The sequence below is a fragment of the Symsagittifera roscoffensis genome, chromosome 2, assembly GCF_963678635.1.
Source record: "Symsagittifera roscoffensis chromosome 2, txSymRosc1.1, whole genome shotgun sequence".
In the NCBI taxonomy this organism is placed as follows: domain Eukaryota; kingdom Metazoa; phylum Xenacoelomorpha; order Acoela; family Convolutidae; genus Symsagittifera; species Symsagittifera roscoffensis.
In genome coordinates this window covers 72,566,807-72,588,469 of record NC_087063.1, presented here as the reverse complement: position 1 = coordinate 72,588,469, position 21,663 = coordinate 72,566,807, and the positions used below count along the sequence as shown (strand labels likewise).

Genomic DNA, 21,663 nt, shown 5'->3' with positions numbered 1-21,663 from the left:
CGGTCACCGGGTCGAAGTTTGCGATTTATCTTTTGACTTAGGCGGGTCGAACAAATGTAAGAGATCGACCAAAAATCCATAGACGATGAGGCCCTATCGTCAAACATAGTCGAACTCAAAGTCGAAACATACAGTCGAATCGATCGAAACACAAAGTCGAACCCTAAGTCGAAAGCCTCAATCTTAAACCTCGACCCAGGTCATTTTGCTTCGTCTCGATTTTTATCTAATAGTCCCGATAATTCAAACAGAATTCTTTTTCTACAAACTTGCTTGGCGCTGCAATTGGAATTGAGATCTTTTCAACTATCTTTCCCCTTTTGCAATAGGGGGAGATTCTTTAGTAGGTACAAAACTCACATTTGTTTAACCGCTGTGTTAGTTTTGTATAGGAGCAGCAAATTTTCACAAGATACCGTACTTGGGGAAATAGTTAAAGAGATCCGAAATATGGCCTGTCGTTTTAGTGTGTTGTGTCATTGTGCTTAGATTCCTTCCTTGCACGACGGGTGTCCGGAAAGAGACCCTCAGGAAGTCGTCAACAGGTGAGCTCAAATTTCAAAATGGGTTAAGGAAAAGTAGAGCAACTGATTTATGTTGGTTATGTGTTAGTTACGCTTAATTTTTTCAAAATTTAAAACTTATCTATATGCTCAAGCATGCAAATATTTACGTTTGTTGTCTGTTTTGAATTTTGAGTGTTACAAAAGCTTTGATTCGTACCTAGCAGATTAGTAGTTCAGAGGCTAAGAGATTAGAGTAGTTTCATTTGATCGTTTTTGAACTTGAGCTTATTATTATTTTTTCAAGTGCAGTCATGGGACAAAAAGTTGAAATTACTAGTTCTCAAGTTTTCAACTACTCTGCAATTTTTTCAAAATTATGGCTGATATTTTGATCTATGACCAGAGTTGGAACCGGGCCTGAATTTGAGGCCCGGACATGGCCGGGCCCACTTGATTCAGGCCCGGGCTAGACCCGGCCCGGTTGCGAAACAAAACTTTCAAGCTCGGGCCGATTTTTGATGAAAACATCATTTTCTTAACAAAACGTTGATTAAAATTCAATTGTGAATTCTAACAAAACCAAAATTTAATAAATCCATTGGCCTCAACCGATCCTAGCAGTTCAATTTTGCTGAATTTTGTCACTGAAAAAGGTGTTAGAAGGTGTAAAAGAAGTACTAAAGTTGTGAACGGAAACCTCTATCGGTGTGAGAACGGAAACCTCAGCAATGATGGATTCAACTATTCAAAATATTTTGCTTTTGGTCCGGTTAAACCCTTTTAAATAGTTCCATCCCTTATTTGTCGAATTATCAGTCATGAAACTCGAGTAGTTGCGAAACAACGTCGAAACTTGGCAAAAGTTTTTATTCAGTTGTTTTATGCTGAAAACTAAAAGCTACAATAAGTCACGGGACTTAATCAGAAGGTTTTTGCCGACAATTGGCCAGCTTATGAATAGTTCCACTTCCATAAATTACTGTTCCAACTTCCGAAGAGAGCGAGGAATGTATATGCTTGAATTAAACGCGTTTTTCTCAAATTAGGTTAACATAAGACACAAATTAACATAAGACAAAACATCAGACAGAATTAATAGGGTACAATTAATTTTTCGAACTTCTGACCCAAAATTGTACCCAAAAATGGGTCATTTTAGTTTTTTAATTAATCAAAAAGTACGCTGAAACTAGTGTTACTCGATGAAAAACTTAAAACAGAAGAAGTCTCTTACACAGCCCAACAAAATTCAACAAGTGTAAAACTTCCAAACGTTTGCGTAAAATGATTGAGTTTTGTTTTTAAGCAAAGATTTTGAGTTTTTTGAAAAGAACGAACTTTTTTGGCTATCAACCGAAATTATATTCTCTTATTCAGATTTTTGGAAATTTTATTTTCCTAGAATTTGGTTGGGCTGTGTAAGAGCCTTTTTTCATATAAATTTCTCCCCGATCAAACTGGTAGTTTCAGGTGGTTCTTGGTTCATTAGAAAAAAGGCCAAAATAAACCATTTTTGAGGTAATCTTTTGGTTTCGAATTGTGAATAATAAATTGCACCATATTAAATCTGTTGAAAATCTAAGAAACTTTTGTTCTCTTCACTTTTTGTTTAATGTAAACTCAATTTGAGAAAAACGCGTTTGAGTTTTCCAATGTTGTTCGTTGTATCCGTTCAGTTTAAATCAGCACTGTATTTATGGGTGACTAAAATTGTTTCAAACTTAATTGAAGCAATCTATTTGGTGGTTTTTAATTGTTCCGACTTTCGATACGAAAGTAACGGAATATTTGTGCTCGGGGTGGTTTTTTTTTCTTCAGACAAATTTCTACTTTTTAACTAGCCATTTTTGACGGAATTTTTTTATATCATTCGAAAACTCTTGTTGTCCTGAGCTCAAATCTGAAAAGATTTTTAACCTGCAATCATTTTTTGTAAAAATACGGGGGTTTAACGATTGCCATTTTGGCCAATTTGGGACAATTAGCGCGCGATATATTTTGCGCCATTAAAGCGTAAGCGGAGAGTTAATCTGTCTTAAAATCGTTCCAAATTGGTTGAAAGAAGCTTATTTGTCATAATTGATTTGTTACAAGGAGCTAAATCTATGTTTTTGTACCTTATATGGCGTGTGGGGGGATGATTTTCATAAAAAATTTTAAGTTTTAGAAAAATAAAATTTTTCATTTTGTTTTCTTTCATTGAATTTTGTAATGTTATTACTGCTCCATAAACCTTAAAGGGCAGTCGGAACATTCAGGGCTTTGCCCTGATACCAGCAGTCTTGTTCCATTTACGACTCAAAAGTGAATGAAAAGGAGACGGGTCTGATCTAGACAGTGAACCTAATAAAGAGCAAAACAAACAAAAGGAAGGAATTTTGGGGGTAAGTGGAACAAATTAGGCGGCAGAGGAATACTAGCTTGTCCTCAAATCAAACGAAAACAATACTAACTGCAGTAATAAACCTTTTTGCCTGATAGCTTTCTTTTAATGCTCTGTTAGGGTGCCGTGCTTCTGCTCTATTTGCGTTTGCTTAACTGTCTTTCTTAAATTGCCCATTAATTTCACTGTCTGAATCGGACTCAACTCCTTGTCGTTCATCTAACCACGTTTTATCTTTTTATTTTCAATTTTATTAGCCTAAAATTCTTAGGTTGTCAAAAAAAGTTTTACCAAAAATTGTCCGAGAACAGTAAACAGGCGGTCGAAAAAATAAATCGCCCTGATCTACGAGCAGTATCGTCACTTTTTCTGCTTGACTAGAAAAATTTCACCCCAAGCAAATTTTTTGAGCGTGGTTCGTTCGAATCAACAAATAGCGACAGAGCATCAAAGATATAGTTTAGAAAACAGTTGATTCGTCGTCATCATAAGTCTGCAGACATTTTGGTCTAGGGTAATAAATGGATTTTCGGGAAGAACGGAAGCGTGATTAAAAGCATCACTTAATTTATTGGTAGTAAACGAAACGCGAAGTTTCATCCGTCCATCCCAATTTCATTTGTCGCTACTTTGGTGCTTCAGAAGACTTAGTTAATCAAAACTTGCTTAAGCAATGACATTTTTGTAAAATTATGTTTTTTTTAAGAAACGCTATGCTTAGCTCATAATATCCTGTACGCCACATATATTGTTTCCGCACATTTGATAAAGTTAGCAAACATTCGTCAAATTTTTATCAAAAACAGAAACTATACGAAAAATCATTTTCCGAGAATGACTGGAATTGATTATGCCGTAAACACACTAAAACCACGTGCTGAGAGGAAGTGAAGCAAACAGAATATGATTTGGCTACTTGACAGTGCTTTCAGATCTGATGTGAATAAAAAACCTTGATGCGCCAAAGCAATCTCAAAAATGACAATTTTAATATTTTTGTATCTGATGTGTGAGCATCTTGGCATAAAAAAAGCAATAACGAAAACCCGATGAGTCAGGAAAAAATTGGCTCTGTAAGCAGAGGTAAGTGCGGTTCCCTTGAAAATTTCAATGTAAGGTTCGTTGAACTGCAACATGCGACGAGATAGAAATTAGGTCTGTAAACGTCGCTACGTCAGTATATAAACATGGATTTCTTAAGATTCTTTGGAAAAACGTTAGGGTCGGTCTCGGTCAGCTAGCTTACAATGTATGTTGCATTTAGCTTTAAAAGGGGACTCTTAAGGGGTTTCCTTTCTCTGAGATGAATGAAGGTTCGGTTTCTGTGTGTGGCAAACTGGGTTGCAATAGGAATGCAAAATTTTACAATGTGTACCTAAATTTCATTAAGTTTTTTCGCAAAAATTTTTATTTTAAGTTACAATTTGCAACTCAACTTGACGACGAGCACAAATAAAAAATTGTTTGACTGATACAAAGTTCACTTGGAATTTTCAGTTTCTGTTCTGCACGCCGCTTTCCGTTCTCAGAAAGCTCTTCTCTTCCGACAGGTGTCCCTTTGTAACCTATTCTGTCATCTCAGTCTCCGTTAATCTGGAGGCGTACACTTTGACTGGAACTAAACTGTTTTTCACCTCCCAAAGGTCGCTTTTGAGTGTGATTCAACCAGCCGAAGTATATGCAAACCGAAAATGAACAGAATGTATGAACTAATAAACTAGACGAAAGTTGTTTATCGGATACTGTTGCATGATTAGAGTCTTCTCGGTTATTTTCAAATTTAACCTCGAATCGGTTCTTTTTCTATTTTTGTCGATTTCTTCAAATAAATTTCACAAGCATGAGTCCAAATGCGTTTTTAATTGTCGTTTAGTTTTTGCTTTCGTCCAAATTGATTCAACGCTCTGCATATCAGCCCTGAGCTTCTTAGTTAAATCGACTCAATTTTGTTATAAAATCGTTCATTTTCTGTTTTCATCGATTTAAGGAAGGGGAGTGTTACCGAAAACACCCCATAATTTAAATTGTTACATAACTATTTTGAAACCGGTTATTTTTTTTCGGCTGGTTTATAAGTCAACTGGTTTATACTTTTCCTGTTTTAAACGCCAATATCGCTTTCATTGTCTTCCAGGTTCCTCAATAGATTTCCTTCCAGTTTGATCAACTTAATCTTTTTTACTGAGGAAAAAATATCCTGTAGATTTGAACTAAATTTTGTTGATTATCCTTTTAATGATAGCTTAAATCTTTGATTTTATCAGGGCCAAATTTCCTCAAGCAAACATTATAGGGAAATCAAATCTCTTGTTTGAAATAAGCAAATATTTAGCTCTGATGTTACTTTTGAAACACGAAAAGAAAAAAACAAAAAGCCCAAAGGCTTTTGAAGCCTCTTTGACCAAACATTAACGCAGAAACCGTCTTAATTATAGCATCAAGGGACTGTTTTGCTCCTTTTGTTTCGTAATGAGCAGGACTCAAGTGTCAATTTTTTTTGCAGAATTAGTTTTTTGCAAATCAGTTTATGAAAGAGAGAATTCATCTGACTTTTTAATAAAAGTGTTCTCATTAGTTACAAAACCGTTGGTGTTACATTGTTATTATGCGAGTGTATTGATTATAGTTTATCTTTTATTTGAGTCTTTGATCAAAGTTATCTCCATACGTTGCTTACTATTTTGCAATGCGCGTGAAATCAGTTGTTGAGAAAAAAATCGAGAAACTATCGAGATGTTTTCAGTTTGCATTGGAGACCAAAATTATGATATCAGGTGGTATGTAAAAACTCTGTGATGCAGCCCTCGCACATTTTATTCCCTCTTTAGTTTATTGGCACAACTCGTCCCTCACATACTTTTGTCATATTTCGCCTCAAAATAATAAGGGATCTTGCTGTATGATCTCTTACGAAGGAAATGCGCGAAGAGCAAATTGAGCTACTAAAATTAAACAAAACTGTTTGTATCAGGGAGAAACTTTGAATGTTCCTACTGCATTTTGAGGTCCATGGTGCAGTAACAACATGGCAAAATTAAATGTAATAAAATAAAATGAAAAAACTTTCTTTTTAAAATTTGAGATTTTTTGTGAAAATCATCCCCCACACGCCATATAGAGTGCAAAAGTGATAAATTTTGCTCCTCTTATCATATAGATTATGGCAAATAATTTCCTTCAACCAATTTGGAACATTTTCTAAGACCGATTAAACTCCGCTATCGCGTTAATAGCGAAAAAAATAACGCGCGTCAATTGTCCCGAATTGGCCAAAAGGGCGATATTTAAACCCCCATAACTTTACGTAAAAAGATCACAGGGGAAAACATTTTTCAATTTTAAGCTCAAGACAACAATATTTTTTGAACCACATAAAAGTATTTTGTCAAAAAAGGCTAATTAAAAAGTCAAAATTTGTCTGAAGAAAAAAAACAACCCGAGCAAAAATATTCCGTTACTTTTCTCACAAAAGTCGAAACAAAAAGAACAAAATATGTGAGTAGCGAAATTTTTGCAACGTAAAAAGTTATAACCATCGGTTTTAATATCTACCTGAATGATCAAATAGAAAAATTCAAGTTTCTTATCAATTCGGATCAATTTTTTTTTTAATTTCTTAATGGGCGGGCCAATTGACGCAATTTTATTTAGAATATCATCAATTTCCTTTTTTATTTTTTTGTAATTTCTTTTAGAAATTTTGCGCAAACGTGGATCTAAATGTCCGCCTCAAAATTTTTCCAAATTTGAACTCGGGTGGTTTTTTTCTCCAGACATGTTTCGACCCTTTAACGAAACATTTTTGACGGAAATTTTTGTGTATCAACTGAAAGGTATCGTTGTGCTGAGCTCAAGTGAAAAAAAAAATTCTATTGTGATCATATCGCGTGAAGTTTCGCGAGGTTTCAAGATTGCCAATTTTGCCAATTTGGTACAATTAACATGTAATATATTTCGCGTAAGTGGCTATTTATGCTATTAACGCGTAGGCGGCGATTTAATCCGTCTCAGGAAATGTTCCAAATTGATTGAAGCAGGCTACGTTACTGGGAGTGAATTTATCACTTGCAATTTAAATGGCGTGTGGGGGAGGATGAAAAATCCTCAATAGTTTTTAAAAAAATTTTATTCGTTTTTTAGGCCAATACTTCCTTCTCCATAGCAGTTGAAAGATTCAGGGCTTCGCCCCGATACAAGCAGCCTTGTTTTTATTTCTTTTCATTTTCTCGGCCGATTTTTTGGTTTTTAGAAAAAAATTAGTTACCGATTCCATGGAAAAATGATGAGAAAAACTACATCTGTTTGCCACAATCACATATAAAAACCATTTCTACATTGTTACATTGATTCAAAAGGTTGTATACTGAGGTGAAAGGTGTTTGTAATTAGATCATTAACCCAAATGCGATTTTTTTTTTCAAATTGTTATTGTTGCACATTTGTTTTAAGCATAGGAAATTAAAGGTGGTAGAGCAAAAAAATTTAAAAACTGAACGTGGTTTAAAATTTCACGAAGACATCAACTTTATAAATTCTAACAAGTTTGCCTTTACGTCTGTTTTTTTCCAATTTCTATTTTGGCTAACATTTTAAAGAAAATAGTCTACAAAGTAGTCTCCAAAATGTTTATGTCTACAAGTCGGCAAATTCAAGTCCGATGATTATTTGTGGTAGCTGATTTTGCGTGGGAAAAAAGCAAAAACGCTCTTTTTCTTGAATATGATTCTTTTAAGTAAAAGAAGTTTCTTGACAAAATAAAACGTTTTATTACATAGCACAACAATTTGATTATCTTCTATTTTTATTTGATTTTACATTGAAATGCTGAAATATTTTTTTCGATTTTTATCCTTTAAATCAATACTTTTCTAAGCTCATTTCCTAAGTCATTTAAGCCATTAGGATTCATTGTGATTGTCTCCTGAGCGAGTCGTAATGTGTTTAGAGAGCCTGTCTTTGCTTCTGATGGATTTTAATTGATGGTTTTTAACCGGCATTCAAGTTTAGTGATCAACTACAACTGATTGTTATTTGGTGACAATTACAAAAGATTATAATATCTAGAATTAGCTATTTAAAATACTTAAAATATTCGCGATATTTTTCAAGAAATATTCTCTACTATTCAATTATTTTTGATTATAGTTTCATTATAATAGTTCTTAAAACTGAAAAGAATCTTTTATTTTGTCATTTTTATCAATTTGTCATATTCTGCAATGGACTACAATACTGATGTCAATAACGAAATCTCTAATTTTGAGTGTTCCTGTCACCTTTGGTGCATCTGAAACTAAAAATGTCCCACAAAACGGAAGTTTTAAATAGATTTGTTCATGATAGCTTAAGGAATCCCGCGTGCGGTGAAAATTAACTGAGTCAAATCATTTGTCAAATCAAAATGTAATCGAGCAAGAATAATAAAAAACTGTTTTATTTATAAAATTAAGTTAAAAACTGCTCAAAATGGGTTGAAATATTTGACATAAATCAACTTTCATGAAAAATCTAATTTATAAGCAACTTAGATGCAAGGTTGAAGACAAAATGGGCTAACGAACGTAATATAGTCGATTTACGTCTATTTAATTAGTATATCTTTCAAACAAAAAATTTAAAAATAAATAGAAATCTTCAAAAATACACGATTTTCATTGCATCATAACCAGATGGAACAAGGATAGCCGGTTACTGTGCAAGTAGCACAGAATATTCCGAGCACAGTCTAAAAAAACACAAAAATGTTTTCTCAAATTGGTGTTGTTTTTTCCTGCATGTTGTGATAAAAAAATCTAAACAAAAAAAGAACTTAGGCATATTTGAGAGTCATAGTAAAATAATTCAAATAGAAAACAGTTTTTGAAGAAAAATGACAAGAAAAACTTTTAAAAAAATTTCAAAAATGAAAAATTTTTTGCGGAAATTTTATGAATTTTCAAGTTTTTGATTGTGCGCTAAAAACCCCGATTACTTCCTTTACCTGAGTAAAACTAAATTTTCAGGGCTTAAATTAAGCTTAAACAACCTCTTGCAATTACTAACTGTCTTACTAATTAGCTCGAACTCGAAATTAAACCAACAATCAAAAATTTCAAACCGGTTTTTCTCGACACTGAAAACTTTTTCGAAATTTTTCGAAAACCCACGATTGAAAGGGCTTTAATATTACTCAACCCTGTCCAATAATTATTTGTGCTACCTGATTTTGCGTGGTACAACCTGATACAAAAAATACAAAGAAAAAAAACACACCCGAATCCAAAGTTTTTTCCCACTTTCAATGGTCGGAACAATAACAATTGATTAAAGCATTTCTAATGTTTGATAGCTGATTTTGATTTGTCATAAGTAAACTATTGATTTATAATAAACAATGTTCTCAATTTTAGAAGAACTAATCCTTTAAAAGTTGTGTAAAAATTATGAGCTGTTGCTTCAGTGTTTATCATTCTGACTTTACAGTGTTTTTTCGCCAGGCAAAAGGAAAAAGCAAAAATTGTTATGGTTATCTATTTATTTTTTTAAGTAATTTTGGGTGAGAGAAGTGATAGTATTTGACAGATTCTTTCATAACCTTCTGAAACCTTTGAATAACCGTGAATAACCGAAAAAAGTAGGTTTTGGTTAAAAAAGATAAAGGCTGATTGATTGTAGCCATGGTTTCATTTTTTGCCCTTTCATTTCCATTCTACTGTGCATAGCGCGTGGGTATCAAGTCAACCCACGCGAAAAATTGCATCTAATATGATGCTACTGGAAAAACTTATTTTAGGAAAGCGTATATTTAAAAGATTTAGGAAAGTTGTTGATTGCTTGCAATTTTCCAAACTGACAACCAGTACAAAAAGTTTTTTGTCTTAACGACCTGTCGCAATGCAATTGCTCAAAAAATCGACGGAATTAATATTCGTCAAAAAATCAGAACATTTATTGACAAAGCTTCAGCATCAATGATATTTTGCTCAAGTTTAGTATTATTTTGCGAGTTGTTTGGTCTCTTTTCTCCTTTTTGACAGTTTTTCTTGTGACGTTCAAGACTTAAAATGCTAATATACTCAACATTTGCTGATGAAAACTCTTAAACAAAAGTAACATCGTCTTTAAATAATAGGCTTTTTATTTAAGTATCAGCCTTACATGTTTTCCATCAGCTTCCATTATTTTGAATACTGGTCTTAAAATTGACATTTAAGCTTAGAAACACTTCAATTATTTTCTTTGAGCGTTATGTTATGTTCCACGCATTTACATAATATACAACCATTACATTTTCTTACAGAAGAACTAAGAAAATTCACAGGATCTTGTCAGTACTTCATGAAGAAAGTCAATTGGTTTATCCATTATTGTTCCGACTTTCGATACGAAAGTAACGGAATATTTGTGCTCGGGGTGGGTTTTTTTTTCTTCAGACAAATTTCGACTTTTTAACTAGCCATTTTTGACGGAATTTTTTTTATATCATTCGAAAGGTATTGTTGTCCTGAGCTCAAATTTGAAAAGATATTTCACCTGTGATCATTTTTCGTAAAGTTACGGGGGTTTAAAGATTGCCATTTTGGTCAATTTGGGACAATTAACGCGCGATATATTTCGCGCTATTAACGCGTAAGCGGAGAGTTAATCCGTCTTAGAAATCGTTCCAAATTGGTTAAAAGAAGCTTGTTTGCCATAATTGGTTTGTTACAAGGAGCGAAATCTATCTTTCGTACTTTATATAGCGTGTGGGGGGATGATTTTCATAAAAAATTTTAAGTTTTAGAAAAATAAAATTTTTCATTTTGTTTTCTTTCATTGAATTTTGTAATGTTATTACTGCTCCATAAACCTTAAAGGGCAGTCGGAACATTCAGGGCTTCGCCCTGATACGAGCAGTCTTGTTTGATTTATCATTACTTACATTTTCAGATCATGTTTAACTTGAATCATGAGACTTATCATCAAACAGTTCATCCATCTCTGATTCCGTTTTATTTCAATCAAAGGAAGTTCCAGAGATGCTGAAAAAATTGCAAGGATTCATTTTAACATAATCAAAACCTTTTTTCACTGCTTGTTGAAATTTTTCAAAAAATTGCTAGCGCAAATATTTATACAGCGAGGAAGTTATAGAAAAATACAAAGTACAGAAAAAATAACAAAAGTTGTCGAAATTGAGTCGGCTATTTTATAAGTTGTATTGATTTTGTTGCAACAATAAAAGTGCTCGGAACAATCTCGGATTTTTGAACAGCGACTAGCGACAAGAAAAAAGCAATAAACAGCTGTGTTTTGACAGATGCCTAGACCTTATTTTAGCGCAACTTTTGAAGCAATTAGGTTTAATTTGCTTTAAACAAGCTTTACTTTAGGAACGTGAAATGGTAACATATGTTATTTGCATTTACTACTTTTTTTTCCTATCTTAAAATTATGAGCTTCTTTATTTATTTGTACACAAATAGTAGGTAGGATTTTATAGCTAGTAATTTAGCAATTCTTTGTTATTTTTAGAAGTTGTTAGGCATCTTAACAATAAATTGGACTTTTTTGAAGTTTTTTTTTAAATACAGGATAATTTTTTGAATGAATTAGTTTAGTGATCAAATGCAGCCGGTCGGTTTTCAAGTAGCGGAAAAGGCCGTGACAGAGTTTTTGTTGCAAATATAGTGAGAAAAAAACAGAGCATACCGTACCGAACTTTTATGGGTCAGAATTGATTATAATAGGTTTTAGTTGATTAAAATGTAGTGTAGATAATTATTCATTGTTGCAAATTTAGACTACGTTATAACTCACTTTTTTCATTGTTTATTCAATATTTTTTATCTTTTGTAGAACTCGACCCAAAACGAACCCCAAAAACTCATAAGATCTACAAAAATTTAATTACTATTTAAACGATTTGAAAAATTTGCTCTTCATTTTAAGCAATTCTGCTAAACGCATCTCCAATATTGATATCCCCCACGTCTCACCGTCACCCCGACCTCACATTCAACCAAAACCGCGATACGATACGATGGGTGTAGCTTAAACGTTATCAATTGAATAATGTACTTGTTTTTTGCTGTTCTTACATCAATATCAAAAGTCTTGGAAAATGACAAGTTTCTTGACAAAAAAAAGCTCATTTTGCATTTTGTTTTTGAAATTATATGAAGAGCTTTTTTTAGATGCCAACACTGAATATTTAAAAATTCTGAACCACTGAATAACTGAAGCACAAAAAGAATTTTGTAAGCAAACTATAACTTTCTGCGAAACCTTTTGTTTTGTATTGATAAAGCTTCAATCTCTGGGCAGCCATACAACGGGTGCAGCTTTAGCCTACACTTCTATTATGGGAAGGTGCTTTTTAATGACCCGGTTGACCTCAATAGACCAAAAAATGTATCATGCAATTTCATACAGTAAGTCTATGAAAAAAAGAAAACTGTTTATTATCATATTTAAATAAAATATAATTGATTTTCATAAGTATTTATCATCAGATTTGGTGTCATCGACTTTTAAATAAAATTTTTGTGGTGTTTTGGCATCAAAATTAGTTTATCTTCATAAAAACTGAGAAAACAAATGGCCAAATATGCCAATTTTTCAGGTTTTGTATATATAAATTGGAAAAATAAAGTCAATATCATAAAGAACAACCAACCAGAAAGACCGTTTTTTTTTCATTTGACGCATTGATAGTTTAAACTCTACGGACTGATTGGCATATTAGAATTTCGTAGCTTTCAAGCGGTAAAAAAAATTCAAATGTATTCTTCGCAACACAGAATCAAGACTTGAGTTAAAGCAAAACATATATATCTTAGCATCTACGCGTAAGCTTTTTGTTTCAAAGAAATGCCTGTCGTATTTGTCTATTTTTTCCGCTTAAAATTGAGGTTTTGTTAAAATTTTTAATTGCTGTTTTGATACCTTTGTAGCTAGTTTCATAGAATAAATCAGGCGCATAAATATTGTACAAATTGCACGCTTTTTGTACAAAAAATCAAGGTTGTAAGATGAAATCAATGTTTAATTTAATGCGAGCGAGTCAACTGTAATAATTGAAATGGGCGTGCTATCAGCACATATTTTAGTTTTTTAGTCCTTTAATCAAATACTAGCTTAACCCATTGTTTTGCGCCTATATCAACACTTATCTTAAAGGGACAGATGCTTTTGTTGTTTATATACTATCCCGTATTTTTTTGCCCCGAATTTCAACAAAAACTGAATATTTATGCTTGGGTGGTTTTTTGGTGCGTATTCATAGGTCCCAGAATGAAAAATTAATGACATATGTCTCAAAATAAAAAACAGTCGCAGAAGTCCCAAATTTTTCAATTGGTCAAAAAACTAAATTGACCGAGTCTCGGTTTAAGGTCGCCGATCGTATTCCAAAATCAATCAGTTATGCTTCCCAAGCGTGCGCAGGTAAATCTAAATCAATCATGACAACAAAAGGATCCGGGTTAGCAGCATACACTGGCTCAGTGGCGTGTCACGTAGCCGAATAATCAGATGGCCATAAAAAATTATAGTCAAAATTTTATTGAAAGTCAGCATAAAAACTGCAAAGTTACTGTTTTCATAAAAACAATTCCGTACTGACAAGAAACGGATTGCATTTGGTTTAATACAAGTGGAATCTAGCAAGGGCCTAATCAAAGATTTCAATCGATAGAAAATTGATTTAGTTTGATACATAAATGTAACTCAAAAATTCACCCTCATTCAATTCTAAATCAACCAAAATTAATTTCTAGGCGTTGGTATTTTGCCTAACAAAAAAACATTATTTTAATTCTCATCGCGGGAATCCTTAGTTATGCAAAATTCAATGGAGATACCCTGAAAATCAATAGTTACGGTAAAAAAAATTTCTGGAGTGACTCTTGATGGATTTGTTACCTTGCAAATATCCAGTCAAATCGGTTTAAATAAATTTTTAGGCAATAAGTTTGATATTTTTTCTTCTGCCAAACACTTTTTAAATAATGTTCCAATTAATGTACATAAATCAATTAATGTACCTAAATATATCGAAAAAAAAATGATTTTTATCTCAAGCTTGTCTGTGCGGGTTGGTTGTCTAGTCGCTTACACATGCTGGGCTGCTTTTTTAGCACGAGCAGATCAAATGTTACTAAGCACATGAATCAGTGTTTATTGATAAAATGATTTAAAAAAATTCTTTTTAATTTCATCAGAGAATAGCGGGGCCTAGGAAATAAGACGATAAGCAAATTAGATGGATGCTACAAAAACGAAATTTGACTGTTGTCTGCAAATAGTTTTATTTTTCTCACGCAATTTGTCTGCTAATAGTTTTAATCTCTATCACTTTCGTCAATTTTCTCACATTTGCAATTTTTCATAATCGTCTTATTTCCAATCAAAAACTTCCGTCTAATTTGCTTATCGACTAATTTCTCAACCCCCGAGAACAGCATATTGTAACAAAAGTTTGAAATCGAAAGTTGCTTTAAATTTAGTCATTTAGAAAAAGTGTAACTGTTACTATGCTAATCGCTACGCTCCCATTTCACAAGGTGTAGGGATTCTTTAGTCGGGTCTAGTGTTGGATCTAGAATTTTCTAGAGGGGAAGTGTTTTTTCATAAAATAAAGTTTGTACAAAATGTTGAGTTTTTTGGATTCTTTCTGAAATACGATTGCTTGCTGTGCTTGCTTTTGCTTTTTATTGTTCCGACCTTCGATACGAAAGTAACGGAATATTTGTGCTCGGGGTGGGTTTTTTTTCTTCAGACAAATATCGACGTTTTAACTAGCCATTTTTGACGGATTTTTTTTAATTATTCGAAAGGTATTAATGTTCTAAGCTCAAATTTGAAAAGAATATTTTACCTGTGATCATTTTTCGTAGAGTTACGGGAATTTAAACATTGTCATTTTGGCCAAATTGGAACAATTAACGCGCGATATGTGTCGCGCTATTAACGCGTAAGCGGTGAGTTAAACCGTCTTAGAAATAGTTCCAAATTGGTTGAAAGAAGCTTATTTGCCACATACTTATTTGCCAAATGATGTGTTACAAGGAGCGAAACTTATGCTTTTGTACTTTATATGGCATGTGGAGGGATGATTTTCATAAAAAAATTCAATTTTTGGAAAAAAAAAAATTTCAATTTGTTTCAGTGTATTTAATTTTTTAATGTTATTACTGTTCCAGAAACCTTAAGAGGCAATCGGAACCTTAAGAGGCACATGAAATTTAGCTACACGTACAGTTTTGTATTCCTATTGCAACCCAGTTTGCCACACACAGAAACCGAAATTTCATTCATCTCAGAGATAGGACCCCCTCGCTATTAAAAGAGTCTTCTTTTAAAGCTAAATGTAACATCCATTGTTAGCTAGCTGACCGACCCTAAGGTTTTTCCAAAGAACCTTAAGTAGCCAACAGTAGCGGATTTAGGGGGGACGCTTCTTTTCCTCAGGGATTCGACCCCCAGCCGACCCAAAGGGTACCCCCTTTGTACTATTTTGAGATATCCATTTTTGGCTGACTGACCTTAAACTTTTTTTTCTAAAGGCGCTTTGGCACCAATTTATACTGCTTTCGAGGGGTGAGCGCGCGCCAAAAAAACGCGATTTTTTGGTCGAAATTTTCCAAAAAGGGCCTAAAAACGCTATTTTTGGTCTTTTTTCAAACATTCGCCTGCGGCCCAGAAAATTTGGTCAACATATATAACTCACCAAATGACTATGAAGACCGTAATTTGACCAATTTTGTGCACAGCAGGCAAATTTTCCAAAAAAGGCCAAAGAAGGCGTTTTTAGGCCTTTTTTGGAAAATTTCGAAAGTAGTATAGATTAGCGCCAAAGGCGCCTTTGGAAACATTTTAAGGTCAATCAGCCAAAAATTGATATATCTTTTAGTAATATAAGAGCAAACATATTCTACTTTTTGTTCTGTTTATTTTTCCGACTTTCGATACGAAAGTAATTGTTCCGACTTTCTTTTTTCTTCAGACAAATTTCGACGTTTTAACTAGCCATTTTTGACGGAATTTTTTTAATCATTCGAAACGTATTAATGTTCTAAGCTCCAATTTGAAAAAATATTTTACCTGTGATCATTTTTCGTGGAGTTACAGGAATTTAAACATTGTCATTTTGGCCAATTTGGGACAATTAACGCGCGTAAGCGGTGAGTTAATCCGTCTTAGAAATCGTTCCAAATTGGTTGAAAGAAGCTTATTTGCCATATTTGGTTTGTTACAAGGAGCAAAGTTCATCCTTTTGTACTTTATATGGCGTGTGGGGGGATGATTTTTATTTAAAAAATTCAAATTTAAAATTTTTTTTTTCATTTTGTCTTATTTCATTGAATTTTTTAATGTTATTACTGCTCCCTAAACCTTAAAAGGCAGTCGGAACATTCAAGGTTTCGCCCTGATACGAGCAGTTTTGTTGATATTTCTCGTTAAAAAAATTTAAGTTTGACGAATTTATGACAGATCGGAAAACAGCAAAATTCAAAATTTAAACACAACGCTTTAGTGCAAATTTACTGCTTTTATCTATACTGTTGGCAAATCTTTAGTGGAAGCATAAGTCGGGGGAGGGGGTAATTATTAAGTCTTTCCCTCTCAAAAACTAGTTTAGAAAAGTATAATGATTGTTTTTACCTTTCAGTTGACATTCAAACAATTTGGTTAAATATTTTTGTTCCGACTTTCGATACGAAAGTAACGGAATATTCGTGCTCAGGGTGGGTTTTTTTTTCTTCAGACAAATTTCGACTTTTTAACTAGCCATTTTTGACGGATTTGTTTTTATCATTCGAAAGCTATTGTTATCCTGAGCTTACAATTGAAAAAATATTTTACCAGTGATTTTTTTCGTAAAGTTATGAGGGTTTAAAGATTGCCATTTTGCACAATTTGGGACAATTAACGCGCGATATTAACGCGTAAGCGGAGATTTAATCCGTCTTAGAAATCTTTCCAAATTGGTTGAAGGAAGCTTATTTGCCAAATGATTTGTTACAAGGAGCAAAATTTATCCTTTTGTACTTTATATGGCATGTGAAGGGATGATTTTCATAAAAAATTTCAAATTTTGGAAATTTTTTTTTTCAATTTGTTTTAGTGTATATATTTTTTTAATGTTATTACTGTTCCAGAAACCTTGAGAGGCAGTCGGAACATTCAGGGCTTTGCCCTGATACGAGCAGTCTTGTTGTTCCGACTTTCGGTACGAAAGTAACGGAATATTTGTGCTCGGGGTGGGTTTTTTTTTCTTCAGACAAATTTCGACTTTTTAACTAGCCATTTTTGACGGAACTTTTTTATATCATTCAAAAGGTATTGTTCCCCTGAGCTCAAATTTGAAAAGATATTTCACCTGTGATCATTTTTTGTAAAGTTATGGGGGTTTAAAGAGTGCCATTTTGGCCAATAAGGACAATTAACGCGCGATATAATTCGCGCTATTAACGCGTAAGCGGAGAGTAAATCCGTCTTAGAAATCGTTCCAAATTGATTAAAAGAAGCTTAATTGCCATAAATGGTTTGTTACAAGGAGCGAAATCTGTCCTTTTGTACTTTATGTGGCGTGTGGGGGGATGATTTTCATAAAAAAATTCAAATTTTAGAAGAAAAAAATTTTTCATTTTGTTTTATTTCATTGAATTTTTTAATGTTATTACTGCTCCATAAACCTTAAAAGGCAGTCGGAACATTCAGGGCTTCGCCCTGATACGAGCAGTCTTGTTTACTTTGCATTGTTTTTTCCACCATCAAACAAAAAGTAGAGAGCAAAAGTTGTTCCTTCCTACCATGACATAGAAAATCTTGCTCAGTGATCAGCGAGTAATCTTTGAGTTCACGAAGTTGTCCATGCAAACAAAATGTTACTATGCGTTATTGGAAAATGTAAACTAATTTAATGCTATTTAAAATCACAGTGAGGGGAAAGAATAGAGGAGTCAGATTTTGAACCATAGTAAAATAGTTAATGAGATTCAAGCAAACTTCGAGATACTGAATGGATTTTGTTCAAAAACATGTTGCTTTCAGTGCTTATTTTTTCTTTAGTACCCTTCTAAATTTTGATAATTAAGGCGTACCCACAGAGATGCATTACCGGATAACAGATGCCCCTCGTCCATCAGCGATTTGGCTCCTCACACCCAGAGGGTCTCCCTTTGGTATTTTTTACATCCATTTTTGGCCGATCGACCTAACAATTTTCCTGAAGGTGGGGTGGTATTAATTTATAATAATTTTAAGAAAAATGCCTGCCGAAAAAATGCGTTGTTTTCTGGTGAAAACCTTCCAAAAAAATGGCCTGTATAAATTAATATCCCAAAGTTTGCTAAATCGATCTTTTCAAAATATTTCCCCCGAGCACAAAAGGATGAAAATTACTACTGGGTACAAAATTACCCTAGGTACTCATCTATCGTATCCACTTGCTGTGATTTTAAATAGTTTTATATTTTTACTTTTTCCATTTGTCACGAAAATTGACATGAGATTTTGCAAACCATTGCAAACACACCTTATGTTCATGTACAATTTCGTGACCTCAATGATTAATTGTTGAGCAAGATTTTGTATGTCAGATGGTAGGAACAATTTTTCTGAGCTTCCCCCGACCCATTGGAGAAGGGGGGTTGACGCCATTTGCATCCTGGCGAGCCAGGCCGTCGGATCCACCACGTGAAGGCGGCGTCGTTTGCATCCAGAAACAATTTTTTGTCTCAACTTTCCTTTTGATGGTTGAATTAACAAAAGGAAGTAGATTACAAGCAAACGCGAGCACAAAATGAAGTGAAAAACATTCGTTCTTTTCAATAAGTTGTATCATAACTTCACTTTTTTGCTGCCTTCAGTCCTGATATTTTTCAGTTAATTGGGTTTTCTAATCATTTCAGCTGAGCTCAAAAATTCAATTTGGTCGCCCTATGAAGACGGTGAAAAGTATTTTAAACACGCCCTTGGGTATCAGGCACACAACTCTAGGCATTTAGTTCCAATCACTACAAAAATCAACCAGCGGAAAATACGTTCTTTGTGTCCTGTTCTTATTCAGTCGAAAACTGACTAGCATCAGCCGTGTAAGTCGTGCGTTAAGCAGGTTCAGACTTGCTTTATAGATCCCAGAGTCCCCAACGGGTGTGCTGCTGGTTATTCAAACTGAACAAAATATATCTTCCTATTCTCAAAATTCATTCACTTTTTAATCAAAAAAATTGCTACTTTGGCATCTATTTTTATCCATATGGAAAGTTCTTGTCATATACTTCTTGTAAAAAGGATTTCATTGTAATTATTTATCACAAGTTATGGCATTTTCTATGAGATGATGAAAATTTTTGTTGACATTAACTAGAATAGAAAGCTAGAAATTGGTTCTAACTGAAATACGGTGATCGCTGAAATAAAAATTTGTTCTGGATTTTTTGGAGATTCTGCTCTACTGAAAGCAAAAGCTCAACATTCACATTTTCCAAACGGATCACCAGATTAAAAAATTATAAAATGACAAACATTAATCTTCAATTGTGACCTCTAAAGCCGATTTTTTATATGCTTTTAGAGCGAATTAACTTTTTATCGCTTTATTTACACAACATAATTTGTATTATTTATAGCCATCAGTTATTAATATTTAATTGTAACAAATACCAAATTTAGCTGAAACTTCAATTGATTTTTTGGCAATTAAACCGTGATTTATAATGGAATACTTTCTAAACTATTAAGAGTCGATGAACGTAGTTCAGGCTCTTATATAGTTCTAGATGTTTTTTTTTTTCAAGAAAAATCTTAAGATTTGTTCAAGCTCAAATTAACCTTTTTGCAGTTTGACTTTAGATTTCTTTTTAAGTTCAGTTCAATTCTTTAGGAACTTTTTGATCCAGTTATTTTATCAAAAAAGTGCCAACCATAAATTTTATTTGATGTTTTTTTTTTCTCAAAGCCCTTCTAACATTTAATAGTTAAGGTGTACCCACAGTGATGCATTACTGAATAGCAGATTCCCCTTGTCCCGCAGCGATTCGACCCCTCACACCCAGAGGGTATCCCTTTGGTATTTTTTTATGACATCCATTTTTGGCCGATCGACCTAACAATTTTTCTAAAGGCGCGGTGGTGCCAATTTATACGAATTTTAGGAAAAATGCCTGCCCAAAAAATGCGTTGTTTGGGTCAAAATCTTCCAAAAAAATGGTTTGTATAAATTAATATCCCAAAGTTTGCTAAATCAACGTTTTCCGCGGTTTGACTTCTGATTTCTTTTTAAGTTCAATTCATTTCTTTAGTGAATTTTTGATCCAGTAATTTGGATTAAATTTATCAAAAAAGTGCCAATGAAAACTTTTTTTGATGTTGAGATAGACTGATTATTCGGTGCTAATATGGTGCTAATATGGAAATTTTTGTTACTGAGATCTTCATATATTGTTTTCTTCTCGAATTGATTTTTAATTAAACCCAAATCGTATTTTTTATATTTAAGAAATTCCATACCCGGAACAAGGAAAATAACAAATTACCCAAATTGTGCTTTTTGATTTCAAAAGATGTTGCGGATGATTGCAATTTGATTATGAAAATTAGATTTGCACGGTTGACTGCGCTTAATAACAAATACCTTGTTAAAAGTAATTTGCTATCAAAATTATTTTTTTCTTTTTATAAAAAACGGTGGTACATAATTTCAGTACCACATATAGATCTAAAATAGTTCTAGAACAGTAGCTACACTGAAGCTTTTGATGATTTGAAAATAATCGATTTTTTTGCTGTCAAAACTTTGAATTCTATCATTTATTTTGTGCCACATCCCAAATATGACTTTCAAGTTGGGAACTGGTAAAACAATGATTAAAAACTGATAATTGACAGAAAAGTTTCAGCATAGACCTAATTTATGTAATTATCAAAATTAATTTATTTGCGATCAAAAATAAATAATCCAACAATGGCAAGCATCACTGCACTAAAAAACTAATTAACTTGATTAAATTGTAATCATTTAGATTTTTTATCTCCATCCTTTCGATTCAAGTATAATTACAGCGCCTTTTAACTCATCGCATTTTTCCGGTCACATTGTTTTTCTAGCAAATCGTTTTTTTACATTATAGTTTCAGTTAAATACTATTTCATTTTCCTGTTTTGTAATTCTACTTAAAAACTGACGCAGTTCTGTTTTTTTTTCTGTCACTCAAGTTAAAACACCAACCGTTTAATATATTTGTTTAGTTTATAAATTCAAACTTTAGCTCCTCGGCGCCCAACATTTTAGTTCGCATAATTGATTTCGTTTTACGGCTCCTTCGTTTTTATTTTTACTTGTCTCAACCTTCGCTTTTAAAATGGCCGCTAGCCAACGTCGTAACACATTATGCGACGTAACTCCTGAAAACCTGCCAAATAAGGAAGGGAGAAATTCGGTTCGGCGAAAAATGACGTCATTTGCTCAGCGCCGAGTGAGTTCTGATTCTTCAAGTAGTCCGAAGTTTTGGAATATCTCGATTCGCCGAAAACAGTCCTCGGCAGATTCGCAGTCGAGTCTGGCGACTCTGTTTGCGAACGAGATGAACACTTCGGCTACTCGAAGGCAGGTCTCGGAGGCCGAATCTGAGGACTCGCAGTCGGGATCTGGACTGTTCCTCTGGAGTTTTCCATTCACTCTTCTCGAGAGCAACGAGGTTTGTGTTCTGTTCTTACTCCAAAAAGTCAGCTCAGTATTTAACTTATTTCACCAAAACGTTTCCTATTTTAATCATAACTGCGGATGAAAATAAAAACTATAGTTAA

At 33.4% G+C, this 21,663-nt stretch overlaps 1 protein-coding gene across 1 annotated transcript in view; it reads left to right on the top strand.

The window, feature by feature from the left end:
* Window positions 1–21,663, top strand: part of LOC134839957 (uncharacterized) — a 122,360-nt gene that overhangs the window by 28,680 nt on the left and 72,017 nt on the right. Inside the window, exon 4 of the mRNA XM_063855586.1 lies at window positions 490–545. Within this exon, the coding sequence (XP_063711656.1) occupies window positions 490–545 (56 nt within the window). The remainder of the gene's footprint in view (window positions 1–489; window positions 546–21,663) is intronic.